This window comes from Pelodiscus sinensis, chromosome 28 (genome assembly GCF_052426305.1).
Source record: "Pelodiscus sinensis isolate ZL-2025 chromosome 28, ASM5242630v1, whole genome shotgun sequence".
Lineage (NCBI taxonomy): Eukaryota > Metazoa > Chordata > Testudines > Trionychidae > Pelodiscus > Pelodiscus sinensis.
This window is the reverse complement of record NC_143079.1, coordinates 6,439,668-6,461,772: the sequence shown is the minus strand read 5'-3', so window position 1 is coordinate 6,461,772 and position 22,105 is coordinate 6,439,668. Positions and strand designations below refer to the sequence as shown.

General features: G+C 43.8%; 1 protein-coding gene across 4 annotated transcripts in view; it reads right to left on the bottom strand.

Moving 5' to 3' along the window:
• PPP3CC (protein phosphatase 3 catalytic subunit gamma) overlaps positions 1–21,133 on the bottom strand; it is a 58,016-nt gene extending 36,883 nt beyond the window's left edge. For all 4 annotated transcript variants that reach the window (XM_075910895.2, XM_075910893.2, XM_075910892.2 and 1 more), the window contains exons 1-3: positions 20,869–21,133; positions 506–703; positions 86–210 (exon numbers count right to left, since the gene is read on the bottom strand). In XM_075910895.2, coding sequence (XP_075767010.1) covers positions 86–210; positions 506–703; positions 20,869–20,920 — 375 coding nt within the window. In that variant the 5' untranslated portion in view covers positions 20,921–21,133. The remainder of the gene's footprint in view (positions 1–85; positions 211–505; positions 704–20,868) is intronic.
• Positions 21,134–22,105: the final 972 nt, after the last annotated feature.

The window sequence follows — 22,105 nt, the reverse complement described above, 5'->3', positions numbered from 1 at the left end:
CTGACACCATTTTAAGATAAATATTTGTTAAGCTTAGTTCAGTCATTAACATGGTAACCTCCAAAGTTACAGATTTAATTATCACCTCTATACTGAAGTAGCCTCTGTCCACATAATCTCCCAGGAAGAGGTAGCGGGTGTTATTGGGTGATCCTCCAACTTCAAACAACTTCATCAGGTCAAAGAATTGCCCGTGAATGTCTCCACACACTAAGGGAGAAAAGATGGCAAAAAAGGAAATTACATCTAAGAAGAGAAAGGTCACGGCAGCTACAGGGAGCATAGCTTCCCTTTGACCTAACCTACTGTGGCATTATATCCTGCTTCTGTGAAAACAATCTATTCTACCAAAATGTTCCCTTTTCTGGGAGTAAAGGCAATTTTAAAACCCCACTGGCTGAACAATCACGGAAAGAACGTTCAGCAGCAGATCTGCTATTTTTGGTAGCTCGAGATTCTAGACAGCCCTTACATGTGACTTTAGCTTCAGAAAGCTTTCTCTGACCTGTGATTGGAGCTTCTACTTCAATCATTGTCTTCTCATGTCTCAGAATGGCAGCCCCATCATTGATTATCTTCAACGCTGCATCCTCTTCTAGCCGCCCTTCCTTCACCAAGTGGCTTTTCAAGACATCAAGCCTGGGCTTTCCATCCTCAAACACTTCCTTCAGTGTGAGCCGCTGCGTGGGAGGAAATGGGACAGCTAGAAAACAGAAGCAAAGAGGTTGGCAATGTGTCTTTTTAAAGGGAATTTTATATTCACATTTCAGCATTAGCCTTCTGTCCAATGCTCAGATGAACAGCCACAAGCATCTGTTTCAGTACACATTTGTCTTCCCAAATGCAACAATACCAAAGGTATTCTTCCAACCCAGCTAACAGGCAGCTTCACATTAGAAGATAGCCATGCAAAATGTTATCTATGTACCTGGGACAGGTGAAAGGGGTGCAAAACAGCAGCAGATAGAACTAAAGTGCTTCCTGACTAATAAAGAAAACTACTACCATAACACTGTTTTAGAAGAGATCAGTATTTACACGCACAACCTTATACCTGCAGAATAAATAATTTGATTGAAAAAAGACAGCAATCAAGTGCTGGTTATCCTAGAGCTTAGGAGATGAGCATTAGTCCTTGAAACTCAACCTACATAGCTTATCAGGAAGTTGCTTTCACTATTACAATTAGGAATCTGAAGGTGTTCACGGTTACATGCAGGCTTGAGCCAGCTTGTACCTAGTTGCCTCTCATCGCAAGGATGCAAATCTTGAGGCCTGAGTCCATTTTCTTTGAGAAAATCTTAAATAACCATGTATCTTTTCAATCATCTAGTTTCATCTTTTCTCCTACAGCCCCCATCACAGCAGCATATGAAAGCTCAAGATAAATCATTATTAGGAAATACTCCACAGGGAACAATTCTACACTGGAAAGAAGAGGCTGTGGTTTAGATATATTAGGAAGAACTCTACTTCTAGGGACTCCCCTGGGGCCCTACACACTATAGAGAGCATAAATTGACAAGAAAAGCCCTTATCTGGCTAGTGAAAATTCCCATGGTGCATGTAGTGTTTATGCAGATACCTCATCAGCTGTGACATAGGAGATGGGGCCATAGTGCACATCTTTGTGGTGGTTGTGGGAGCTAGGGACTGCCCCTGGAATTACCTGGTAGGAATGGTAAATCCTATTTCATTGGTTAACCAGTTAACATTATGTTTAACTGGTTAACTGATGGGGGGAGGGGGGATGAGGGGAGAACCACACCATTTACATCCCCACTGTCTAGAATCCTGAGGGCACAAAGGTGGCCTAAAGACACCCTAGTCACTTACATCCTGGCCGTGCCTGCTTGGATCGCATCTCTGGGAGACTCAGCACACAATCCTAACTTTGGCTAGGTATCAGATAAGGTATAAGGTATCAGATTTTCCCCCATCTCCAACTTTAGTGATATGACCACGTGTTGGGAAAATGGATTTGCTCTTAAATTTAAACCAAATGGAAATGAAGTTCATGTCCCTAGCAATCACCAAGGAATTATATTCTCTATACCAAAATATTGAATTTAATAGGCATAAGGTTGCTTATCAAATAGGGTGACTAATAGTAGCAGAACTGACCTCTCTCAAGTGCAAATAAAGTAGCTCCTTAGTTTGGAATCCCAAGAGGCAGAGAATAAGACTGCAAATCTGTATCAGAGGGTATGTCTACACTGCAATTAAAATCCTGCGGCTGGCCTTTGCCAGCTGACTCCAGCTTAGGGACTATCTAACTGCAGCACAGATGCTTGGGTGAGATTCCTAACTTGTGCCCCACAAACCTGAGTCAACTGCATGGGCCAATGATAGCTAACTGCAGTAGCTGACCATTATTTTCCAAATAATGGGGAATGTAGGACAGAAGTAGAAAAAAAACTGGCTGTAATGAAAGGAGACCCAGTCTAGTGCTCTGCCACTGGAATAATATGACAAGGTATCACTCACAATAGATCTGAAAGTTTTGTTCTAGTTAGTAGTTATATACTGCTAAGTGCCAACAATGTGCTCTGCACAATACAGGTCAGTCTCTTTCCCAAGGATCTTACAATCAAGAAATACAAGAAAGGTCCCACGTACACCAGTCAGCTAGACAACATTTAATGAATATGAAAATGAACAAGTTGATAGACTACCATCTTATTTTTTAATAATAAATCCTATGTTATGCTGTGCGACATTCAATTTTTGATATGCAGTAGATCTGTGTGTTGACAATGCTATTTGTACTGAAAATTGTCAAAGAAACTGCAGTATTTGGCAGCTAGGTAGGTCTAGATGCAGGGGATCTGTGTACAGCACCCAGCACACTAGCTCCAAGCCTGATTGGGGCTTTCAGGCACTGCCCATAACTCATCAATCATATTAAATGCCAATTCTTGTATAGAACTCAGCAGTAGTCCTACTACCTGCTAGCTCCTCCTTATGGCAGGCTCATAGAATTTGAAAGTCAAATGACTTAAGGGAGAGAAGAAAATTCAAGGTAAATCAGGGATTCTCATGCAGCTAATACACTAGGTCATTCTTTTTCAGGTCTTCAAGATGAAGTGCTTAAGTAAAAGACAGACCATAGAATATAGGATAGCATGTTTAATGAAAAAAGGGACGTGAGCACAGAAGAGGCAGTTCTCATCTACAACTCAGAAACAATCCAAGAAAAACTTCTGGAAAATTCTGCCTGTTTCCCAGTAGTCTTTGTGAGCAGAGTCTTATGAAAGATAAAATGAGGATTATTTGTGCCAATACATTGATGTGAGCAGCCAAGAACTTTTATGGAAATTTCTCTGCTAGCTTTATGTGACTGTTAGCTCCCAGATGAAATCAGATATATGTGATTAACTTCTTTCCTGCTCTGCCAATTTGTCTACCACTCTACAGTGATCCTGAATGGGTGCTGTATACATACACTGAGAAGAATCGGCACCAGTTATTAAATAAACCAGAGTATGGCCAGAAGCTAGGACCACCACAGTAGAGACCATAATAGAGACATGTTACTGCATCTCCAATGAATTAGGGAATATACTCCACTTTCTGCTGACCAAGTCAAAAAGAGAGTTCTGTTCTTTATGTCAGTACTATAGTAGAGCGCTGGAACAGTAGTTAAGCATGTTGTGATACCTGGAGATGTCCAAATAAAGCAGACAGATGAAAAATCCTCCCAACAACAAAGAGGAATCAAAGTCTGAGACCCTAACAAAAATAAAAATCAACCCAATATTATTAAGCAGTGATGATGTCTCCTGCACACAGTAAGTGAGGAGGATGAGTACTTAAGTAATTAGTGTTGCCAAAGCAAATAATCCTGTTAGAGGCTATAACTTGTATAAAGGCTTTAATCAACTCATTGCAAGTAATTATCCCCTGTACTAATTTTCACCTTTCTAGATTTTGCTCTCATTTGCACTCAACCCCACTGAAATGGTCAATATTGTAAGAAGGTGCCGTGAAGGAAGTTTCTTTTCAGTCCTACCTTTGCTAACCAAAGGGTACAGTCTGTTTCAACTAATGGTTAGACCAAGAGATTGGGAGCTACAAGAGCCTAGCACAGCCCAGGCTCTGCCATGACCATCTCAGGTGATGTGCCTATACACTTCTCTCTGGGCCTCATTCTCCTCATCTGCAAAAGGTGTAAATACTTACCTATCTCACAGGGGAATGGGAAGGATAGTTATGGACAGTCAAAGTATTCTGAAGATGAAGGGTATTAAACTGATCTTGACACCAGACTCCCAAGACACTGCCCATACACACTAAGTGCACATAACACTGAATTTCTCATAAAATTGAGTTTCTTATGATCATTCTTTCAGATCCTCATGCCCACTCCCTTTGTTTACAGTCACAACTGTGTCAAATCTAATTTAAATTCCAAAATGCTTGCAGCAGGAGCATACGATTTTGCACCATACTTGACTAGTATAATTAGCAATACATTCAAATTCCTGGTTTTAGCACATGTCATGTAATGACAACAAGATACGAGGGCACATGAACTCTGAGATGTAAACATTCATGATCTAAAATGGATTAAGGGGTCAGTGGTGTTTGCAGGAGTTCAATAAGAGGATAGCAATATCCTTGTCACACTGCAAGTGGAAGAATGGATGTTTGGTAAAGTGAACATGCTTTATATTTAAAGTCCAGGTGTACACACCATCTTAGTCTGCGAACTCAGAGGATGAATATGGCAAAAAGCTATTTACAGAATGGAGAACTGACAAAAAGCCACGTGTCTGAAACACCGCAAAACCAGATTATCAGGAAGCTCAAGTGTGGAATCAACACACCCACAAAAAAAAAAGTCTCTCTGACAATGCCAAAGTACCATACTACTTTAAGTAGAAGGCCTGCAATTTGTAGCAGAGTTTTATAACACTGTGATTAAGGTGTTAAAAATGCTTATTGCTAGTCAAAGAAATCAGTCTAATAAGCATTAATCAAGATCAGAATCAAGTAATCCACACTTTCTAAAAGAACAGACCAATGCCATGAAATGCCTCTCATATTGCCATTACAATTGTACAAAATAACAACCAATACTCATTACTGAAAAAAAGTAAAACACTTGCCTAAAATGATGATTGGTACAGACTAATCTGTTCCCAAGACCTCCATAAATGGTTCTGATGGACAGAACCAGATACAGAAGACAGAGTTTGTTTTTCAAACCATCCAAGACTTCCAGTCAAAAGCAGGGGCCTAGGATTAAAATGACAAGAGTATTGCTCAGCAGTCAACATCAGAGATTATACTGCAAGTCTGATCCCAATATGGGAGCATACCTGAAAGGTCATTCACTGCAATGGACTCCTTCTCCTGTCTGCTTCTAATCAGATGAGTGGAGGAATATAGCCAGTTAGTTCAACAGATGGCTAAAAGCCTTCTGAGGGGGCGGGGAGAGAGGCATTTCAAGCATTCTGAAAACACTGAAAGAACAGCTAACAGTTCTGACAAGAACCATACCCTTTCAGATAGTCTTTCACCTTGTTACAAGTCATAGCAATTTCGGCAGAAAACTCATTTCTATACTCAGTTTATCTTGAAAAACTCACCTTTAGCTCAGTCTAAGTAGATTTAAGTACTAATAGCTTCTAAATACTTCACTCTCTCCACCACTGCAGACATCTAAAAAGTTTGACAGTCAACAATTTGAGATTCACGGCAACAGATGTCCACTTTTCACAGCACAGATCTAATTACCACCAAGATTAGACCCAGATATCCAAGGTAGAAACATTCACAATAAAGAGGCTGTCCTGGATTCAGTTCTGTAAAACCTTTCAAAGGGGTACAAGAAACTATCTTCTGCATTAAATTATTAATAGCATTAATGTCAGGTCTCTGGCATTTTCTATTCTGAAGTACAGTAATTCCTCATTTAACACTATAGATGTGTTTCAGAAAATGATCGTGTTAAGTGAAAACGTGTTATGTGAGGTCAATTTTCCCTTGAAAATAATGGAAAAGGTGGGGGTTGCGTTTCAAGCGGTGGTGTCTGCTGGGACTGGAACATAAGGTTGGGGGAGAAAGGAGACTGGGTTACAGCAGGGAGGGGAGGTGTTTGGCTCTGGGGAAGGGAAGGGGAAAGGGATTGGGTTGGAGTATGCATGCCCCTGTGACAGGTCTGCCGTGACCCGCGCTGCATCCGGCGAGGAGGGGTTGCTGGGGAATGGCACAGCGAGCAGCGAACCCACCACCGCTTTGCAGGGAGGCAGGGGAAGCCCTGTGCAACTGCCAGCAACGGGCCAGCTGGGGAAATCGTGTTATTCTGGGGGCAGTCGTGGAATTCAAAAAACGTTCCCAAAAAAATCGTGCTATCGCGAAAACGTGTAAAGCGGGCACATATTAAATGAGGAATTACTGTATTGCAATGCTGTACTTCCTGAGATCTTGTCTTTTTGTCCACTTGCAACTTAACATTCTTCTATTCAACAGAGCTGATTGAGCCAATTGGCTATGAACCCTAAAAATATGCAAGCTGAACAAATCCACCTGGTTCAGTAGTGAAAGGTAACCAGTGTGTGATTCTGTGTTCAAAGAAGGTTAAAGTTTCAGCAATGTGTAAAGCTGTAACAGTAATTAACAGGGAACAAATACTTGGATCACAAGCAATGGATGACATCTTTATTCAGCCACAACAATATTCTAGTCAATCTGTTTCACTATTTCTCTTTATTCTATCACACCACCACAAGATCTTTCTATCGCCTTTACCGTGCTGCAAACTTCTATCACTACACAACTGCAGAACTTACTAACTATTCTACAGCACCTAATAAAGACAGGAAATGAACAAACATAATGAATTCTGCATTCAAGTTAAACTAAGGAATATGGCAGGAAGGCAGCATATAATCTCTCCAGATGGAATTTGGACAGAACTCTCTGGCTGACATCTCAAACATATGATGAGTGCTATGGAATTTTTAACAAGCCATTAGTAACTCAGTTTTTATATCCTATCTAATAGCAACTCTAGCACTTCTTAAGTGCTAGGATACAAATACAAAATATATTGACTGTAGCAACATGCTAGGTTAGGGCATTAGGCCTAGACTGACTGAGAAAGAAGTTAGTGGGTAGTCCTGTAGCACCTTACTATATATATATATATATATATTTAATGTGTATCACAAGCTTTCACGGGCAAAACCCATTTCTTCAGATGAACTTGAGTAAAGAAGAGGGTTTTGCCCAGGAAAGTTCATGGTACTATATTTGTTAGTCTCTAAGGTGCCACAGGACTACTCATTTTTAAAGTAACAGCCTAACAAGGCTAGCCCTAAGACTCAGAAGGAAGAATATCACTTATTAAATCTTCAACACTCTCTTGCTGTAACACCTAGGACCAAACCAACCCAGTTTCACTTGCGAGATCTGATAAAATCACTATGCAAAGTCTAAAGGTGAAAATCTGTGAGAAAAAAAAATCATCACATGTAAAAGCAGAGACTATAAAGTGGAAGAAACTTAGTGTAGGGATGTGAAAGGTTAACCTGTAAGCATTACCTTACAGTTCCGGTTAACCATTAGCCAGTGGGAGTTGGAGCAGCTCCCTGTCTGTTGAGGACAGGGGCTGCTCTGGTCTTCTGGAGTAGCCTTTGTCCACGGGAAGCCTGAGTGCCCCGCAGACATGGACTGTGCTGGCCAGGCCAGAGCAGATTATGCCTATGGTGGGGCTACTCCAGTTCAGCCTTGGAAGGTGGGAGGAGGAAAGCTGTTCCAGCCTGGCAGAGCTGCAGCAGCCCTCCCGCCCATGCCCCCTTTAATCAATTAACCCGTTAAACAAGGTTTAAAAAGGTTAACCAATTAAATGGGATTTTACTTCCCTACTAGCATGAAGTTTTCTTTACAACAAGAGCTGTAAACGTTAATGGCAAGCAGAGAGTCTTGCTGTAATGTTCAGAAAACTAGGCCTATGGGCAATTGGAGAAGGTAGGGCTGAGGGGGGCAACTCCCAGACCCACCTCCAGCCTTTTCCTTTCTGCTGAAGCCTCACCCCCTTCCTACCTCCACGGGGAGGTAGGGCACTATGTAGGCAGGTACAAGCTCGCCCCAGCCTCCCAAGCTCCAGAGCACTGGGAAGGGAGGAAGGCACACCACATAGCCATAGCCCAAAGCACCCGGGGAAGGAGAAGGCAGCACAGCTCCAGCCTGTGAAGCACCAGGGAGGGAAGAGGTTTGCACGGCTCCAGCTTCCCCACCCCGGAGCACAGGGAGAGTGGGCACTGGGGGCAGCAACCCTCTCCTATAACAGGTGTTCTGGGGCGGAGTGTGGGCAGGTTCACGCCTGGCAGTTTGGGAAGGCAAAGTCTTCCCCTGCCTAGACTTCTGGACACCCATGACTAGGCCTGTGATATCCATAATTGCTATCGGTGTACAAACTAAACTGGAAACCATGTTAAGTTTCTTAAGTTTTCCCAGACCTATACTAAGAATGAGTTAAAACACAGTGTGACCCTTAATATGTAAGTAAACTGGTTAAATTCAAACCTGTAGTTAGTTCCTTGATATATTTATAGATAGAGTTCGATTTTCCATGGAATGATCATTTCAAGAAGTAAAGATTATCTGCATAAATCTCTGGTCACAAAACCCCAGGATCTCTTTATCCCTGGAGCCCCATTTTGAGCTATGAGATGTTCCATTATGCTAAGATGAAGTTAAGAAACTTCAGGAACAGATCTGTGTTTCATCTTAGCTTCCTGAAGCATAGACCAATCCAGACAAATAATCTTTGCCATTATTCAGTTTAAAGCAACTCTGGCACAAGTACGGTTATTGATGTGTCATAGCAGAGCTACCATTTCAGCTAAATAAGCACCATGGAAACTAAATCACCATGTGATGTAAAGAAACAGCTCCTCCAACCTGTTTCCCACCCCAAAGTAGAACTTGTCTCCATTAATGTTTCATCCTATTGATTCAAACCCAATTCATGATTTGGGCAGGCCACTTAGTAAAATGAACATCTACCTGGCAGAGATGCCACAAGCAATATGTAAGTTCTTATTGCACCACTTTATTTCCCTTTGTTCTGCTCTAATCCCCTAAACTTTTGCAAATTCTCATACTTACCCTGTATATTCTGGTATGAATATGGTGCCTTATTTACCGAGGCACCGAACACCCCAAGTCCAGTGGAAGTGGACAAGAACAGCAAATTCTCAGCACCTTGAAAATCATACCCATAGTCATCATGTGAGTATTTACTGCTGAAGGCAGCCAAGATCCCCATAACAGTCCCTGGATACTCTTTCAATGTCCCTATTCACACAGATATGCTGAATGTCAGACTAGATATCTTATCCTCCTTCCCTATTTTTATAGTATATTTCATTTTTTTTAACTGAATGTTGATTACCTCAAATAGACTAGGAGTGTTTAAGCACCTGATTTCCTAAGGGTGATTTTAGGATCCACCAGAAATTTTTATTCAATATGAAATTGATCTATTGGAGTTGTATCTCCTGAATGAAAATTAATCCTTTATATAGAACAGATTCAGAAAGCTTACCCTACTCTTCATAATGAACCAGATCATTTCTTCTCAAATTAGGATAAAAACAGCTGCCTATAATGAATTCTAAACAATCCTCACAATATTTAAAAAATATACTAAAGTTGAACAATTTTTTTCTATGGGGAAAGGGGGAGATATACCATTGAACTGAAATGTTCTCTTGGAAATCAGAATCTGAAGTCTCAACTACAGGCAGTCCCCGGGTTACATGGATCTGACTTACATCAGATCCCTACTTACAAACGGGGTGAGGCAACCCCGCACTCCCAGAAGACCAGGGAGACGTGAAGCTAGCGCCCCCTCCCCCCTCCAGCAGACCAGGGAGACACGGAGCGGCTTTTCTCAGCAGACACCTCAGCTTGAGAATAAAGGACTGAGGGAAGTGAGGTGTGGGAGAATAAAACTGAGCTCTGGAGAAATGTTTGGCTAGAGTTTCCCCTACAATATGTACCAGTTCCGACTTACATACAAATCCAACTTAAGAACAAACCTACAGTCCCTATCTTGTACGTAACCCGGGGACTACCTGTACATCATTTAACTGCACTTCAGTAATGGAGCAATGCTCAACCTCTGAAGTCAAGTTCACCTTTCTGCTCCAACAATGTAACAGAATTTGGCCCTCAATGTCTATTTATAAGCCATATGCATCTAACTCCAATAATCAAGTCATACTTTCATGTTTCAAAATGCAAATAAACATAATACACTATGTGCCAAGAGTATAATCAGGCATATCACTTTTAAAGCATCTTTTGAAAGCGCATCCCACAGCCCTTCCCACCCTGTGGAGGGACCTGATAAATACAAGTTAGAAAATAATCAGAGCCTATTAAACCTGAATCCATAAGAAAAGCTTGGAAGCAATATACTGTAAAACTCCAGTGGTCCGGCATCCAATGGTCTGGAACCCAGAAGTGCTCCAAGCAGCCGGACAATTGGAGCTGCTCTGCCCCTGGCTTAAACGAGTCAGCTACTGGTCAGTTTCAGCAGTGGCTGACTTAGGGATGCCTGGGGCAGAGCAGCTGGGATGCTGCCGGGTTGGTCCCGCAGCGCCGAGGGGCGCATACCCCCGAAGACCCCTCACAGCCCCCCCTTCCGATAGTCCGGCATATCTGATAATCCGGCACCCCTTGGGTCCTAAAGGTGCCAGATTATCGGAAGTTTACTGTACTACACACTCTGATTGTCTAGCTACTACTCCAAGGCCAAGTCTTTGACTAGAAACTTCTGCTGGCACATCACTGTCAGGTAGGGGTGAGGGCTTTTTTTTTTTTTAACACTATAATTTTAATTTGGCAAACACCTTAAACAGATGTAATTACATTGGTATAGCTATACTGGGAAAGCTCTTCCAATGCAGACTAAATCTGAGACAGAACTTGCCATTTCTCACCTCCCCATCAAATGGAATGTGTTACAAGACTGCACACAGAGGGGCATGCTGCTCCCTTTCTGTCCACCTCATACAGAGGACTAGGATTTCGCAAAAGTGCCATGAGATTTTAAATAGGAGTATTATTAAAATACAGAAGCAACTTAGGACTGTCACTATGCATCAGCCACCCAACACATAGCAAGATGACAACAAAACTTTATTTATGTAAATTAACTCTTCATGCACATATTCATTTCCCACCAGTGGGACTTCCCTGCAAAACAAGCTGAACATCTCGGCTGCAGCTGAGAACCAAGTTCATGACGCATCTTCTGGGAAACCCCAGCAGTAACTAGTCTTCTACTTGCAGAAGCCCTATTTTACTTCAGTTTTTGCAAGAATCACAAAAATTTACCCAGAGGAACAAACACTGTGTGCCTAACTTTCCCACTGATGATTACGGCACCAATATTCTACTCACCTGGGAAAGCTGAATTTAGTTTTAAAGTGTCTACACTGCTATGCAATGGTCCCAACTCCTAATGAGCCAATGCTGAATGACTGATCTATGTTTTGCCATGGATTTTAAGCTTGCTGAAACAGGGACCATGACTTTGTTCTGACTCAATACTCCGAGTGAGGTGCATGCTCAAATTGCTAGCTGCCATACAGAAAGAAAAGCAGGTAAGTCCTGAAAAATGTTTGAGACGCTGAAGCTCTATAGACTTTTGGGCAGTTAAAAATACACATACTACAATGAAAAAAATCACTCAGTAGTACACCACACAACATCAGATTTGTCATCTTCCTTTCATCAGCTCAATCAGATTGGATGATTTCCTCAGCTGACTTGAGGGTCACCACTAAGCTTGGGGGAAAAAAGAAAAAAGCATGAGGCCTACAGCAAACAGCTGCAACTACTTAAAAAAGTGAGCTAACCAAAGGAGATATGAGGGGATTCCTAGATGTCATCAGACAGGGAAATTCACCACCTGTTTTCACAAGGTTAGCAAGTTGACAGCTAGTCCACTAATAGATCATTAATACAAACACAGTAGGGTCTTTGTGTCAAAGACAAATTCCCCACCTGCTGGTAAATGTAAATCTGACGCTACCAGCAGCATGCGGGGGGGAGGAGGGGAGAGATTGGCTCTGGTTTTAAACCTGCTTTAAGTGAACACAATTTTGCACATAGTGTACTTTTAAGATCAGACTCAAGCCAGCTTTGTAGGCATAAGCTGACCTGTTCCATAAGGGAAACCTAAACAAAGTAACGTCCACTAACACTCTCATCAGATTCCGCTGCTAACTGTGACACAGGCATGCAGAACCCAGCCAGCAGGCCTTTGATCAGAGTACTGCATTATACTGAGCAAGAGACAGTCACTACCAGAGTTCAGTTACGTCCATTACCCACCACAGAAAAGAAGTCACAGTATAATTGTGCCTCGATTTATCTTCCTTCCAGTACTCACCATTTGACTGAATGCTTCAGTGTCAACTGTTTACACTAGGATCAAAACAAACAAATTCTAAAGCACTATACAATGTCCTTACTCTGCTGATCCTGGTCATTGGCACCCAGGCAATGCCTTGTAATCAGAGAGAGTCTGTATGAAAGATGCTGCAATATACGGTAACTAGAAGATTTACCTGGTGTTGCTCAGGTTCTTATGCTCAATTTTCGCTCAGGGGTGGAGCTGGGAATGAGGGGTTCAGGATGCAGGCTGCCTTGCAGAGAGAGGAAAACCCTAGCCCTCTCTCAATGCAGCAACTTGGGGCCATGTGAGAAGCACCTCTCCATGCAGGCAAAGCCAGGAGAAGGATGTATGTCCTCAGCCTGGGGCAGGTCCAGGTTCTTCTACCTCCTGCACTCCCAAGCCAGAGTGAAGAATGGAGCAAACTGTGCACTTCCCCCTCACTCTCTGATGAAGGGGTATAGCCAGCAGTGTTTCCAAATGAATCAGGGAGGGAGGGGAGAGGAATCTGCAGCCCCCCTGACTCCCACCATCCCTAAAGAGTGTCTAAAGGGATGTTCGGGCCTGGGACAGTCCTGAATCAGGGAGGAGGAGGAGGGAAGTAGAGAAGAGAGATGCTATCAGCTAGCCTCTTTCACTTGCCTAGTTGTTTTGTCTCTCTTCTGTATGGTTTTATGCATCCCTGTCCCCCGCACAATCAAATCCTTACCTTGCTTTAAGTTATCATAAGAGGATGCTGCATACCATATTTGGTGGTCCTAGCTCTTACCATTTAGGAACAGTTCTTGGACAGACAGACAGTCGCTCACTCTCAGACAAACTCTCTCAAATATACAGTAGACTATAAAACCTAACTCTTCTGTTCCAAAGAGCCTATATTAGGGCTCAACAGAAGCAGTGCACCTGCAAACAGTTTATAAACCTTAGAAGGAACAAACCCCTTTCTAAGATTACTTATATTCCTTTTCCGTTAAGGGGAAATAGTCCAACCCATTATAACAAGACTTAAATAAGTCTTCAATAAAATCACAGACTATGATTTTGTTGCACAAACTTTTCACACATCACATCTTCTTATGGATCCCACAAATCTGTGTCTTTGAAACCATCACCATTGCTCTTGCAGAAGCTAGAAGCACCCCCAGCCCCCCCAAAAATCAAGGTGAAAAGATGCAAGCCCGTACACAGGAATTTCGGGGGGAAGGGTACTTCTTTTGTAAATGTGGACTGCAAGAGTGTGAATACAGGCAGTCCCCGGGTTACATGGATCCGACTTACATCGGATCCCTACTTACAAACGGGGTGAGGCAACCCTGCACTAGCTGCTTCCTCCCAGCAGACCAGGGAGATGCGAAGCTAGCGCCCCCCCCCCCCAAGCAGGCCAGGGAGATGCGGAGCGGCTTTTCTCAGGAGACACCTCAGCTTGAGAATAAAGGATTGAGGGAAGTGAGGTGTGGGAGAATAAAACTGAGCTCTGGAGAAATGTTTGGCTAGAGTTTCCCCTACAATATGTACCAGTTCCGACTTACATACAAATTCAACTTAAGAACAAACCTACAGTCCCTATCTTGTACGTAACCTGGGGACTGTCTGTACAGCCCGTATGGTCCCCCAGGTAAGTGGAGAAATCAGCCCCAGCCTTTCCCCAGCTGGTCAGAACATGGGGGAAGAAAGCCTTGGGCAGCATACTGCTCCTGCCTTCCCCTGGCCAGCAGGAGCATGCTTTGGGAGACCACAGAGGAGTGCTGTCACACCTTTCACATCCTCCCTGTGTACGGGCCTGAGATGGATTTAGATTTCTGGACCTCACACAAATAAAACCTCAAATCTCACAAACAACATAGCCAGGCTCCCAGAAGGAAGAGGTCCTATTACTCGATACATGCACATCCACCTCCGCTACTAATGGGAACACAGCAAGAACCTATTATAGCTTGGTAGGTAGAGATACTGATGATAGATAAGCCAGCAAGACTTCCTCTTCAGAGACTGGAGGTTTGAAGTCAGAATTGCAGTCTATATAACACAACACTACCACTGCTTGCAAATTAAATCTTTGAAATCCTGTTCAACTCTTATTCTCCTAGCTCTCTTGGGGTCTGCCACATCCATGTGGACTTTCTTCCTGCATCCCTTTTCCAGTCCCATCCTCCCAACTTTGTTTTTCATCCTGTAAGCCAATCAGCCTTCTAGTCAGAGACTGCCCTTTCTGTGGAACCCACCAACATCAAACAGAAATTCTTCGGTTCTCCATAAGCGCTCTCTGCACTTCTGACCCAGGACTCCAACCCAGCGCAGTACTGCTAGCGGAGTCCAGTCTCGAAGAATTTAACATATCAACACTGAGGTTTTCACATAGCCCATTCCATTGCTTTAAACTTCTTATAATGTTTAAACCCATTAACATACTGTACTGCTAGTAAACATACCCAGCATCGCAAGGCAACCTGTAAAGAGCAGCATAAGGGACTGAACATGAGATGCTTGAAAACGAGTAAAGAATCATCACAGATAAACACAATTACTGGTCTACAGGCTAATATCTTGAGATTAACGTGTGGCTCTACCTCCACTGAGACTCCAGGGTTTACCTAAATAGCTCTGTTCATTACAAACAGGCCAGCCTTCATTACTATTTTAAGCCGGCACCCTGCCCTACTTCCTGCAGACTCAATTCCTAAGCAAGCAGCCTTCCTTCATTTTCCAATCATAAAACCAGTTAAACACTGAAAATGATATTATAGCTAGAAATGGTAGAGTCAAGTCATATATTTTATTATTAAATGAATTTTTTATTTAATTGAGATACCTGACTTATCTGAACTCGTTTGTTCTGACTGCTAGAGAATAGAGACTCTGAACAGCAAGTACAGATCTTAATATGAAGAATGGCACAAACCTTTCATAGAAGAATATTCAGATAACACAGGAAGTCACATTTTATAGACGATTCACATGTTAACCGCAACTCTTGCTACTTACATATGGGATGCTCCCCCTCTTTTCCATGTTTTTGCACCATTCTGGCACTTCATGTGCGCTACTCCAAAGAAATAATCTTTTATATTTTTCACAAAGCCTCCTCAATGATTTCTAATGATTTTATATCTTTGCTACCATATATTAGATTTTGGTAGCAGCATAGACAGCTCTGCTAAAATGCAGATAAATCAGAGGATAGCATAATGACAGAGCAGTCATGTCTATTCGCTACCAAGATATGGCTTAGGGCACTTGATTCAGCAAGGTTCTTAGTATAAAGATTGTTAGACACGTGAACTGGTGGTGTCGCTGCTAATATACAGGACTGGGCAGGAGACATTTAGTACCAGATGCACATTCTAGTTTAATCTTCTGCTCTTCCATAAGGTATTAGTCAGAGTGCCACGGTCTGCATCACATTTGATTTCTGTTGCATTTTTGGATGTATCACCACATGATCTTGACTGTATTAGCACAAATTCTGCAGCTGACGATCCAAGCCCCAGCTGCAAGATGTCCCTTCCCTAACCACACCCTATGTAAGACCACCTTAGTTAAGAAGTGTCTTTGGAGCATAAAAGATCAGTCAATAAGTAAGGAATATTCAGTGACATTTCCAGATTTCTATAGCCCTTAATGGGATAGCTATGTCTATGCTTAAAATCTTAAGTCTTTCAGGATATGCGTGTGTGTGTGTGTTGTGACACCATCAGGCTTTTAGGAATCCCAATGATGTGTCTTATGTCAGATGGCAATTGCACTTTTAATGGTGCTCACAAGGTTTGAGAAAGTTCCCCTTGTCCCCATACAAATTTGTACCTTTTGTCCTCATTTTTAACCACTACTTATAGCAGCCTATTTTTTTCAAGTGTTTTTTAAATTAGTTTAGACATATTACAACATTAGACAAGATATAAACATAATTAGTTTATATTTCAGGAAAGAGTACATTAAATATTATATTATGAAGACCTTCACATGTATTTCTTTCTTTTAATAAAGATTTCCCCCATGCTTAAGGTCCATCTGTGCTCCTCCTCAGAAGAGTCCCATTCCTAGTGTGTGCAGTTTTAGGCTAGTTTTCGTTTGATATTTTTATCAATGTACTGTGTTATGAAATAGCTGTACAGCACCTGTGTGCACCTCAGATGGGGAAGAAATACAGTCAATTAGAAAATAAGAACATTGTGTGTTAACAAGGTATAGATGTTAAAATCACAACTTTTATGAAGCACAAGGCCTCAGAACAGGCCTAGCAAGGTAAAAAAAAGCACATTTTCTAGCTCCATTCTGATGTGCTTTGTAACCATGTGAAGAAACCCATTCAAAGCCATGAAAAAGTAGAATAGACACTACACTTGATCTTAGCCTTCAAGAGGCCGAGAAGCGATATTGGCATCAACCTCACTCACCGATAAAGCTGCCATTAAAGTCACTGGGAGCTTTGCCTGACTGCATAATCAGACCCAACCTTGCTAAAAACAACAACTGCCCTATACCAAGAGCTGCCCATGCTACAAATATATGGAACACGGCCTGCACATAGAGAGCGAGATGAGCCATCCTTTGTGCATTTATATTGCACTCAAAAATAAGGCCTCATCTGAGCTAAACAAGCATACTCTGTTAAGGCATCACCTTGACAAGCACACAGTCTTCCATTCCCATAAATACTGAAATTTCCAAGGTTTGGCGCTCTCAATAGGAAAAATTTAAACAGCAGATAGTCCTCTAGCACCTTACAGACTAACAAAAAATGTCGATGGCTCTATACTACCATCTACATTTTTTGTTAGTCTCTAAGGTGCTAGAGGACTATTCGCTGTTTTTTAAGTTTCAGTTACAAACACGGCTACCCCTCTGAAACTCCTACTAGGAGTCCTCCTTTTCTCATCTTGCTATTTACTCCCTTGGCTAACTCCTCAATGGCATGCTGCCATAGGCCTTGAGTCATGATCACTTCACAGTATACTCATGTATTAACGCAATCAAGATCTAACAAACATTTGGAAAAATTCAAACCAAGAACCAGACTCCTGAAACAAGTAAGGAAACAGGGTTTTATCTTGAGAACTAAATGTTTTTATGATAACTTGAGTGAATTGTCAGAGCGCAGGTCAAGCACTAGCAAAGAAAAGCTGAGGGCTTTTAAACTCACCCTTCTTATGCTGTTCCCGTAGTAAAAATAAACTGGACATGCAGCTATGTGACTGACAAAAGTTAAATGCTTGTGAGAGAGGAGAAACAGGGAGTTCTGAAACATGATAAACTCAGTCTCAATACCAAAAACAATTCTTGCTTGTGAGAGAGATGTCTATCAATGTGGTCTTGACCAAAGCAGGAACTGCTCAGTGCTAATCCCAGCATTAGCTATCATTCATAGCATGGCCTTAAAAAGTCACTTTATTTCTCTGTACTTCAGTTCCCCTCTGTAAAACAGCAAATGTGTTTCCTTATTTCACAGCAGAGCTGCAAATTAGTGGCTACATTATAAAGCTATTATGCAGATTACTGTGAAACATGAAACAGTGGCTGTAGCTGAGAGAAAATGCAAGATTTTAGCAATTCAGTTCCTCACAGTTACAAGTCAGAATCCCAACACACTGACATTACTCCTACCCGAAAAAGTCTCCAACTCAAGATGAGGCTCTTGTTTCTTTGCCTTGACCTAGCCATGTTTTTAAACAACAATATCATTAAAGACAAATGTAAATATAGCTCCGGAGTTGGGTTGCTCTAGCCAATCCACTTGAGTCATCAGCACATAACTTTGGTTAAGGAAAAAAAAAAAAAAAAAAAAGAGGATTCCCATTGCAGACAGCTACTCTCACAGTCACCACTACTTTTCAGACAATTTACTTTACCCCCAATGGTGATAGTTTATTCTTCACGTAGAATGAAAAATAACATTTACTGTACAATAGGCATGTCTGAAGGCCTGTTACTTCTATGTCAATCAATGCTCTATTTACTCAGAAGAGAGGTATTCAACATTATTCCCTGAGAACACTTCACTTCTGTCCTGGATGACCCCCAATGGGTGTGAGAAAGGAGGTCAGTTCCATGGTCCATAATTCTTTATCTCACTGCTGAGACTGCTAACAAGAGAACTGATTAGAACTTTCATTTGTAGCCCTATTTCAGAGAGTTTATATTGAGCTAAAGCATCACATTTCACCATTCTGAAGTTTTATTGCATTTCATAGGCTTTTGACATGTTAGGCATTTTCAGTTTAAAAAAAAAGCAGCAAACTACACTTATCTTAAGAGCTGAGTGATTTTGCTCCAAGTAATGTCCTGACAGCTTCCACTGAGACCTACTTCTGGCCAAGTCTAAACTATTAACTATGATAGAAAATTAAGATGTTTGATTAAAACAGACATCACTTGGTTATATGCAGCGCTGCTTAATAATGATATCTGAAATCAGAAATACAAGGGGGCCTCAACCCAGGACTGAAAAGCTAAGATGCTTTAAAATAATAGGTGTAAGCTGACAAACATGAAGAACTACAATGCTTCCAACTGCTTTTAACAGAACATAATTAAGGTTAATGTTTTCACAGTCCTTTGGAAATTTAAGTTCATAAGCTAAGCATTATTAAAAACTGCAACAGGAGAGACATTTTCAATGCAAGAATGGAACAAAATTAGCTCTGATTTCTCTCAAGGTCTAAAACAGGTGGGAAACTTCAGAGATGCGGGCCCTGACTTGTCTGGATCTGGTCCCCAAGGCTCAATCCCCTCTCTAGCACTGGGGAGCATGCACTGGCACTCCAGCCCCTCCCCCCCACTGTGGGGCTGGAGCACTCAAAATCTAGTAGGCTGGGTCCCCCCAGGCTTTGGTGTGTGAGGGAAATGTGGGGAATGACTTTCACCTTCTCGGTTGGGGGCCCACACCAGTGAGGGTTGGTTTTTTTTTTTGGCTTCTCATGTGTGCAGCCTCCAACTGACTTTTCTGTTGGTCAGTGGCCCCGACCCAAAAAGGTTCCCCATCCCTCATCTAAAATGTAAATACTGCAAACAATACTACCACCTTTTAATAAAAATTCTTTAAAAAAATGCATGGAATTCCTCCCCGGGGCATCCAAAGCCAGTCCTAACAGGGCTCATAGTCTACCTGGGGAATGACCTCCATAATCACAGCACTCTATCTATTGGACAGCCCCCTAAAGAGACTATCCCCCATGCTTCACTACATACTATCAGCATGTATTTGTAAAGTGAATGATCCATAGTGTCTCAGTTTAAGATCCAGCAAATAACTCACTACACCTGTATGCACTCCTCCTGGCTGAGGACTAATTATTTGAGACCACTCCCAAGCTCTAGCTTTCTCGGTATTGGACTGCTATCAAGCCCCCAAATCTACTCTATCAAATGTATTCAATTCAGTACAACAACAACATACATATCATTAATAGGATTTCACAGAAATGAGTCCAACAGCTCAGCTACAATGTAAACTAAGAGCATGAATAAAGACGATTCAGCTGAACAGGCATTACCCTCTAATTTCTAGCAGTAATATTAAATATAACATAAAAAAGATCAAATATCTAACCAACTCAGGAACCTCAGGATCCAGGATACTACTTTTCTCCACTTTGCCTATTTATCAGGCAACAGCTATTAACATTTGAACACAAAAAGTAAAAATTAATTAGGGCTCGGGTAAGAGTAGCAGGTAGAGGACAGTCTGCAGAAGCTCGGTACCTGTGAAATGTATCATATTCCTGGGAGAGAGCTCCCCTAGCAGGAAGGGTTAAAGGTAGTAAAACTCAACAGAACAATTTAAGATGCCCAAGTGAGCAACCTTTGCAACTGTGCAATTAGAGAGCAGTGATGGCGGCTGAACAAAAATTTAAACATATAAACGTTCTCCAATACACGGATAGGACAGATAGCCCCAGATTAATTAGGACAGCTAAATAAATCTACACGGCACAAGCTTCCAACTAATCCAGGAACTTCTCGATTAACATTTTGCCCTTCTCTCTATTAACTGCTGCAGACATCGTCAGCTCTTTTAAAATAGCATCGACTAGACGAGGTGGAGGGCAGTGCGCAGCGAAGACACGATGTCAAAAGAGGGGGAAGCTCGGGGAGACACTTGCGGGGGGGGGGGCTGTGCACTGGGTTAGGGAGAGCAAGGGGAATCCCCCCCCCCTTTGGAAATGCAGCGCTCAGCGAACATCGCCCCGCATGGGGAGTCCCGCAACGCCCCCCCTTTAAGGGAGGGAACCCCAACGCCCCGCAGCCTCCCTGCAAGACACGCCCCCCCCCCCCCCCGCACGGGCCCCTCCCCCAGCGGAGGAGCCCCCCCTCCCCCCGCTTCTAACGGCCCAACCGCCCCCGTTCGGACCCGGTGTCGCCCCTCCCCCCGCGGGAACTCCCAGGCCCCTCCCCTCGGCCGCGCGGAGAGGGGGGGGTCCCCCTGCCCCGCCCCCCCCCCGGCTCCTCACCCTTCACGATGCGCTCGGTGGTGGGCAGCTTGTTGTGGCCGCGCCCGGTCATGGTGCCGCCTCCCCGCGTCGGCCCCCGGGCCGCCCCTCCCCCCGCGGCGCCCTCCCCCCTCGGGGAGCCGGGACTCCGACCGCGGCTGAGCAGGCCCCGGCGGCGGCGGCGCAGGGATCCGGCTCCGCTCGGTGCCCGGGCGGCGGCGGCGGCGGCTCCCGAGCGCTTCTGTTCCCCACCCCCTCCCGCGAGCCGTCGCCGTTAGCGCGCAGGCGCCAACCCGCCCCTCCCCCTCGCGGGGAGCGCGCAGGCGCCAACCCTCCTCCCCCTCCCCACTTCCTCTGGTGCGCAGGCGCCGCCTACCGTCTCCGGCCCGCTCTGCGCCGCTCCCCAGCTCAGGCTTCCCCCGGCGCACGCGCCCCTGCCCGCGCGGATGCTCTCGCGCACGCGCCCCGCGGCCCGGGCCCTCCTCTGAGGGCACGTGACCAAGCTGCTGGGGAATCCTTTCCTTCCCCTTCCTCCCCCCCACAGCTTGTGTGGGCGCGCGAGGCCGGGAGGGGGAGGGGGAGCGTTGCTAGGTGATGAGAGTCGGGCTGTGCAGGGGGTGCAAGCTCCGAGTCTGAGTCACCCCCACCTGCAGCACGGAGGGGGGGGGGGGTTGTGCCCCCCTCCTGCAGGCCCAGACTCTCCCTCCCTGCAGCTCAGGGGGGCAGCCTCCTGGAGGGCAGAGCTGCAGGGGGCACCTCAGCTCCTTGCCCCCCTAGTTGAAACAGGGTGCTGAGTGTAGGCATCCTGCCCAACAGGGGCTGAGGCACAGGCCACCGCATTTTGCATCCTGCGGTAAAGCGGGGCGGAGAGACAACACCCCTCCCCCCATGGTTCTGTGTAGTTTTCCTTGAATGACAGATGTAGGAATTGCAATGCACAGGGGAAATTGCCTCCACCTCCACTCCGCTGCCCAACCACCACCGTTACAGACTAATGCACATTGCCTCGCCTCCACACTAGAAATAATAGGCTGCAGTGCACTCAGAGCCATCATCCCTTTCCACAAGGCTACCCCTTCAAAAAGGCAAAAATCCTGTATTATTGCCACTGGAGATTAAAACATCAAGCACGCTGAACACAGGGCTCCATTAACCTGACATGCACTCCAGTCTAATGGTATGCATTGAAACCACACAAGAATATTAATCTCACCTTTAAACAGGAAAAAAGGAATTGCAAGTTACTAGTGCACAGGCA